This window comes from Trachymyrmex cornetzi, unplaced genomic scaffold (genome assembly GCF_001594075.2).
Source record: "Trachymyrmex cornetzi isolate Tcor2-1 unplaced genomic scaffold, Tcor1.1 scaffold44, whole genome shotgun sequence".
Lineage (NCBI taxonomy): Eukaryota > Metazoa > Arthropoda > Insecta > Hymenoptera > Formicidae > Trachymyrmex > Trachymyrmex cornetzi.
The window spans coordinates 472,423-480,556 of record NW_017299179.1 but is presented as its reverse complement, the minus strand read 5'-3'; the positions used below and the strand labels follow the sequence as shown (position 1 = coordinate 480,556).

Below are 8,134 nucleotides of genomic sequence, written 5' to 3'. Positions count from 1 at the left end.
TATGTAAAAAATCTTCATTTAAAATATTATAATAATAGAAAAAAAATCTGAAAAAATTACATATGAAAGGGAAAAGCTTGCAGTTTATTACACCGCAAAAAAATTGAGAATATCCTTCTTACTTTCCGAGTTATAAGCTTTTATGTGAAAAGTAGTGCGATTTCGGCAACCTTACCCTATTTGTTAAAACAGTAATATATGTGTTAAATTGTATTATTTTACTGTTATATAATGCTCATCATGATTTTTTATCATAAATGTTTTGCACAGGTTTACTGATCTTTTCATAAACAATTTTTTTTTCATGTTTTAGTATTCGGTTTTAAATATTTTTCATAGTCAATTTTTTAAAAATTCTGTTAAAAAGGAAAATTTTTACACAGATTTTATGACTCTTAAAAAAAAAAAAATAGAAATATTTTTGCCACATTAAAATTTTGTCTGTCAAAAGCTTAGAGAGAATTATTCAAGAACTTATAATCGAGAACAAGCGCATAGTTTTTAAGCCATCTCAAAATACAATATTACGCGATACAGATTGAGGGAAAGGACGAGGAGAAAAATGAAGACTCGAGAGGGTTTCTCGTTAACGCATTCTATTAATATTAATCGTTTCTAGCCGGAGCTCGGTTGGGAGATCGATCTGGACGACCTAAAGGAGCAAATCGACGAGTCGACAGCGGCAATTATTATAAACAATCCTTCGAATCCGTGTGGCTCGGTATTCAGACGCGACCATATACTTGACATTCTCGACATCGCCGCTCATTACTACGTACCCATTATAGCCGATGAGATTTACGAGCATATGGTACGTGCCCGAATATTACGCTTACCATCCAAGTATCAAGTGACAAATCGTTTCATCTGCGGAACAAGTAAAGCACGTATCGCGCCCGTTCTATTTAAGGGAAGTACGGAATTAATTCACAGAACAGATATGCATGATGTCCTGAATTCGCGCGGTGCACTTTATTAACGAATTAAAAAGACTTTTTGTTTTAGCACGTACAAGATGTTTAGTTAATGTGTGTGTGTATGTTGATAGTGATAAAATATTTTATAGTAAGAAAAGAATTGGTGCATATATAAATATTTCATGAAAAAGGATTTAAAAATTAAACACATAAATTTTTATAAATTTTTGGCAGTATTAAAGTATCTTTGTAGAAAATAAACATTAATTACCAATTCTTTAACAATGAATACATATTGTCTTAATATAAACAAAAGAGCTTTGCAAAAATAATTATTTAAGATTTCAGAAACTAAATTTCTCGACTGTACAAACACTTTTTATGCGTTTAAATAATACAATTACTTATTTTCGTTCATTATTAAGATAATATTAATTATTACACTTCTTTTTAAGTAAAATAATTTTGGGAAGAACAATTCATTTTATTTTTTCTTAATAATTTACCAATTAATGTTTATTTTTAAAAAACAAGGTTTTTCTTAAAGAAATCTCACCGGATACTTTTACACTCCCTGTATATACATATAATGACAATAGCTATTTTGAAAAATTCGATAAGGCGGAATAACGACTGTCGCGGTTTTTGCATTATGTTGTATCACATGCCTTTGCATGCAGGCAAAACATATGTGCCTATATTATGCGCAAATACATTTTTCGCCTCACCGCTGTTTTCAGGTATTTCCAGGACGGACTTTCCACTCGTTAGCGTCTCTATCGACCGAAGTTCCTATTTTGTCGTGCAGCGGACTGACTAAAAGGTATGTCGGGACGTGTAAAATGATTATAAAACTCCTGACATTTCGATGCTAGAATACAAACGCAAAATCTTCCGTAACATTCCACAATTTACTCGCGTAACGTATGACTTTCACATATTAAGTAAGACGGTTCGTAACTAATTCATCCTTTATGAAACAAAATATCACGTTATTAAAAGATTTTTTTCTTAAGATCCAAAGGATGAAAAGACAGCGTGAAATAAATTCCTGCTTTTTAACATTAAAAAAATGCTTATAAGCATTGAAATCAAAATATTCAGATAATGCTTGTATAATAGTAAGAATTATGTTCAGGAAGATGATAAGAAAATAATTTTTGTAATTATTTCTAACATTATAAACGCGATAATAATAATAATAGTTTCAAAATAATTTGGAAAATGCAGCACCGACAACTTTCTCTATATACATCGGGTTTTCAGTTATTTTCAGTACGTTACCTTCTATTATCTTTCATCGCGAAAAGTATGGAGCGAAACTAGCGATTCGTGAAGTTGACGGAAGGAATTCTTGGAACGTAAGCGCTCCGCTGTGAAATTTTTCGCTCAATTTTTTCGAAAATAGAACGAGAGATTGATTGAGCGTGAATAAAACGTCGCGATCAAAGCCGAAGGGTCGGATATTCCGAAGTTTCGCGATTATGCCTCCATTATTTTAACGGTATCAGATTTGAAACGCAACTTAATTTACGAGCGTTCGTCATACTAGTTGTAAATGAGTTCCTGCAGCTTGTTGGTCTTTCATTGCAGTACGGTGTATTTTACACGCCGCAGATTTCGCAGCGCGGTACTTTTGGTATCAAGCGCTGTAAATCGCGTTTCTCATGTAAAATTCAATGATGCACACGACACACGCAAACATGAGATAAAAAAAAATATAAAGTAAACAATAAAGGTAAATTAATGAATAAGTGAATGATAGGTTACAACATGATTATTTAATAACATAATTATTTAATGATTATTACGTAACAAGTTGCTGATATCTTAAAATAAGAATGTGAAAACTAATTTTAAAATTAATTCTTTCCCGAAAAAAGCTTTTATATGTGATATTTATCATAAAATGTCATAATTTGCTTCGCATAAATTGATTAAAGCGAATTGTGCGACTACATTTAGTAATTTTTTTATTTAACAGGAATACTCAAATTGAGAAGAGAAATCAAGAAGAAGAAGCAAGTACTAAGCAGGCAAAATAAATATGCAAATATTATCTTAATGCACCCTGGTAGAAATTTCATGCATTTTTTAAGCAATTACTAAATAGTAACTGAGAAGGAAAATTACTTAGGATCCCAATCAGGATGTAACGCTTTGTTTGCAGTTACTGCATACAAAAATTGCATAAAATCTGAATCCATTTACTGAATAGAAACACAACAAATAATAAATATTAAATTAATTAATAAACAAGCCAATTGCTCATGAAATGGACAGAATAAAACTCTATCAAGTTCTCGTCCATTTCCTACTCACTCAGTATTGGCATAACTAATGAGAGTACAGTAATATTAGATAGTAACTGGATAGGTATCAAGGAAAACTGCATACATTTCTACCAGGGCAATATTATTGTTGGTACATATTTATATTTATAATATTAATGCAGTTAAGAATAATACATTAACCTACTTCCGTTGAGTTTTTTTTGTTATAAAAAATAAAAGAATTATTTTAGAAAATAAAGAATGTATTTTTCATTGCTTATTAAACTTGTGATGTACATACACCAAACTTTTTGTAATCGCACGATATTCGCATCACATGTGATAATAAAATTGCATGTCGCAATAAAGAAAGCTTTTGGTCATAGATTGCTCATTCAAAAAACTCATTTCATATTTCATTGCAAACAATCGTGAGAATTAAAAAACAATTTTCAATCAACAATCTAATTCAAGAAAATAATTAATGAATAATTAATTTTTCTACACTATCAAAATAAGAATTTATAATTTTTATTAATTGCATAGCTATTTTTTAATTAATTGAGTTGTATCACGGCAAAATGTTCCAGGTGCCAAAATTATAAAAATGCTTTTTATTGCATGATTAGGTTGCAAGTTCTATTCTAGTTGCTGTGTTCTATCACACACACACACACACACACACATACACACACATACACACACACACACATATATACTAATGTTTGGAAAATATTTGTAAGAAATGCTACAAGCGAGAAATAGGTAGTGCAACTCAAAATATTGAAAGTCATTGTGTTGGTAATTGGCATTTTTATTTAAACGTACAATGTTTTGATTTGCATTTTTATTTGGGCTTACAACATTTTGAACTTTTAACTTTGACACGATCTTTTTTTAAAATTAGAATTATTTGATTAAAATTTTTGAAGATACTGATTGCTATATATCTTTAGTTTATCACATTTTTTAAAAATAGAATTTTTAAAGTGATAGTCAAGAAAATAAGTTTTTCCTTTCTCCTGAAAAATTAAAAAAATAGTACTTAAAATGTGTGTGTGTGTGTGTGTGTGTTTTGCCATAGCACGCCTCAATTATTTTGGTATACAGAGCAATGTTACTTTTCTTTAGGAATCTTTTTCTTCAATTTATAAGTTTTTCTCAAAGTTAAACTCTCACGATGTGTAAAATGGAATCTAACAACAATAATTCTATTTTGATATCTTTTTTCTTTGCAGATTTTTAGTTCCAGGTTGGCGTATGGGTTGGATAATAATCCATGATCGTCAGAACGTGCTGGAAGCCGAGGTGAGTAAACGGTCGTGGCACAATACGTGACAGCTCGAAAATAATTGCTTCGCCGGCGGTATTGTTTCCATAACGAGGCCCGAGTATGTCTCGGAGAGTTCGGCACCGCATACTGCGGATTGGATTAAATTTCGTTGATTAAACTTTATTCTACTATTAAAGTTTGGTCCTTTGGCAATCGACCCTTTGATCGATCGTGTCCTTAATTCCTCGTCTTGTAGCTGAGGCATCGCCTGGACTAACTTTAAATCGCCACGACGCGCATCTTTATCGGATATATTTCTATGCTCTTTAATAACTTTGCAAAAGTTGCAAAGTTGCGATCTTAGATAAGTAATCAAGATGAGAGTTCTATGATAGGAAAAGCTAATCGACAAGCTTTATATATATTGCTTACATATTGCGCAAAAATTTTATCCAGTAGAACAAAAAATCATTTTAATTAAATCTTTCTATACTATAAAACATTAAAATTTATTCTATGCGGTACAGCTGACTGAAGGAGATTCATTGTTATATGAAAGGACTGATGATTTTGGTGATCAAAAAATTTAACTAGATACAAATATAAAAATAATTTCATTGAATTATCAAAATAATTATGTAAAAATCTCAAGCATGATGAGCAATGTTACAAAAAGTTTTGACATTGTAGCAACTAGTTTAAATATTTTACATAATTATTTTGGTAGTCCAACAAAATTATTTTCAGCTCTATATGTAGCTAAACTTTTAGATGCTTCAGCAAAATCCTCTCTTTAATAATTTTGTAATATAACTTCTAAACACGACTTAATCAAACGATTGAGATATTTTTTTTTTTAAGTAAAATATGAAAAATGTCATTTGTTTCAACATTTATTCACGTATTCCATATATATTTCATCGTATATTTTTATCATGTCACGCTTTGAAAGAAAAAGTTGATTGTACGATTGTTTGATGATGTTCTTCCACGAACAGGTATTGGACAAGCTGGCAAATAGTCTGTCAATGTGTAGCACATTTCGATATTTCACAGTATTTGAAGTTCACGAGAAATTTAATATCTACACTGAGAAAAATTTCTGATTAAAAATGAACGAACTAGAAGATTCTGATCATATCAATTAGAATTCCGATGGTTATCTCAATTAGAATTATAATATAAATTTAACCCGAAAGTTCTGAATTGAATCCATTTTCAATCAGAATTCAATTAATGCAACCAGACTTTTTTCCAGTATATTATCAAGTTTTTAGAACTAAAAATTTACAATAATTTCGACATGACAAAACATCGAGATCGAAAATTTTTACGTTTGTTCGGATCACGACAAAGTTCGATATACAATCTTTCGTAATATTTCTTTCTTTTATACAATTTTTGAATTTTATGGATTTTATTGTTTCGCCAATAATACATTATTTGTGACACTATTTATCTCCTTTTATCTGTTAAATACGTAAAATAAATTTACCAAAATGCTTCATGTTGTTCTATTTTTATTTTAGCAGATATATTTTATGTAACTAATTCTATATAAATGTTTTTCGTATTATATGACACATAAAATAAGAAAAAAATTTTATTGTAAATTTTAGCAAACTACACATCTAACGTAATTATCTAATATAAGTTCAAATGCGATACAAACGTAGTATCTTGTATCGTATTGATTGTACGCAAACAAATATCGGTTTAACAAATCCTAAATTTTTGTTTCTTAGATTCGCAAAGGTTTACAGTGTTTGAGTCAACGAATAATTGGCAGCAATACTATTATTCAAGGTGCCTTGCCTAAGATACTTCGAAACACGCCACAAGAGTTTTTCGACGATGTTATCAATACTTTATACGTAAGTTATTACGATTTTAAAAAATATAAAAAATATGAATTCAATGTGAAATATTTCAATTTGTGGTGTTATAGTCACATTCCAAATTGGCATACAACTCTATAATAAAAATTCCGGGATTGAAGCCGATAATGCCGGATGGAGCGATGTACATGATGGTAATGATTACCATTGTAATTAGCCCAGCCACACCCTTGTATAATTTCAAGAATCACAGTGCATTGTTTGACAATCCGTAGCTCGCGGACTAAAACCGTAAATGTTAATCGAGCGTCCGATAAATAGGTCGTACAATTAGTTGGTGCACGACCGCTATTTATACGTTAATGCAAATACCATCAGTAAGGTGGGACTAACTGCAATTTATGAGCTATAAATTATTGAATCGATTTCCAGGTCTACATCGATCTACAGTGCTTTCCGGAATTTAATTCCGATGTGGAATTCGTGCAACGGCTGCTAATGGAAGAATCCGTGTTTTGCCTACCCGGCCAGGTAAAATGGCATTTCTGATATTTTAAATTATCAATTCATTAACTATTTAAAATTTTCTAATTATATCACTTAAATCCGTATAAAAACACGGTTTTTTAAACTGAATTTTACGGATATTCAACGCTGACCTCTATTGCTTGAAAATATTGCAAAAAATCAAAGCGTCACGATGCAATGAAATGTGCCGGATAAATAACAGGATAATCTTTTTCGTTAATTAACATGACGGCAAAATTTGACAAATTTTGTAATAGATTACATTAAGGTACTTAAAAATTTATTGTAATACTTTTAAATTCACATAATTTCACAAATATCAATAAATTTTTATTCCAAGTTTTGTATTCTAGAAATTTAAAATTAAAAATATCAAATAAATTGTTTTGTGTATTCATAGTGCAATTATTTTTTACTTTTATCACGTTATTTATGTTTTTATTTTATTCTCTAATAATTTATTCGAAAGTTTTTAAATCGTTTAGCCTTACAAAGCATAAAAGATAATTAATATAAAAAATTACTATTAGTTATATAAAAACGTAATTTTACTAATCTTTTGTATTTTGTATCTTGATTTCCTAGTGCTTCGGTTGTCACTCTTACATGAGATTAGTAATAACTGTACCAGGTGACATGCTCGAGGAAGCTTGTCAAAGGATTCAAGAATTCTGCGAGAGACATCATTGTAAAACAGCGAAGATTTCAAGGAAAAACGGTTTCTTCAACAAGATTCCTTATTAAGACATCATTCAATACAGAAATTAGAAAATTATGTTAACTCCCGTTAATCCGCTAATTATTTTCTGCGGATTGGACCTTTATTTTTGTGTTTATATCTTTATTTGTAAATGCCTGTGTGATTATGTAATAAAGATTTTGTATCTATGTATAATTTTTTCTGTAATATTTTTGATATTTATTTAAGATCTAATATAAAAATGCATCTTGCACATATTTGACATAATTTTTACCGATCCATTACCTCGTATTAAAATAAGTAATTTGATACTGAGTAGGTACCTGTGTGAAGCTGGCCCCCCAATAATAAAAAATCGAATATTTTCTTTTTGCATTCCTTTGCTCATCGTTTGCTCACAAATGCTCCGTTGGAATTTTCATTTGCTCGCCCTTAGTTCAAAAGTTATACGAAATTTAAATTTTGGGGGGCTAACTTCACGCTAGCGCCCCCCCAATATTAAAAAATCGAATATTTTTTTTGCATTCGTTTGCTCATTATTTGCTCACGGATGTCCCGTCGGAATTTTCTTTTGTGTGTGTGTTCACCCTTAGTTCAAAAGTTAT

The 8,134-nt window shown here is 30.2% G+C and overlaps 1 protein-coding gene across 1 annotated transcript in view; it reads left to right on the top strand.

Annotated features, from left to right (window-relative positions):
• Tat (Tyrosine aminotransferase) overlaps nucleotides 1-7,610 on the top strand; it is a 20,124-nt gene extending 12,514 nt beyond the window's left edge. Inside the window, exons 5-11 of the mRNA XM_018512860.1 lie at nucleotides 620-811; nucleotides 1,658-1,740; nucleotides 4,429-4,498; nucleotides 6,209-6,337; nucleotides 6,412-6,495; nucleotides 6,734-6,832; nucleotides 7,415-7,610. Of these exons, the coding sequence (XP_018368362.1) occupies nucleotides 620-811; nucleotides 1,658-1,740; nucleotides 4,429-4,498; nucleotides 6,209-6,337; nucleotides 6,412-6,495; nucleotides 6,734-6,832; nucleotides 7,415-7,573 (816 nt within the window). The 3' untranslated portion in view covers nucleotides 7,574-7,610. The remainder of the gene's footprint in view (nucleotides 1-619; nucleotides 812-1,657; nucleotides 1,741-4,428; nucleotides 4,499-6,208; nucleotides 6,338-6,411; nucleotides 6,496-6,733; nucleotides 6,833-7,414) is intronic.
• The last annotated feature ends 524 nt before the right edge of the window (nucleotides 7,611-8,134 follow it).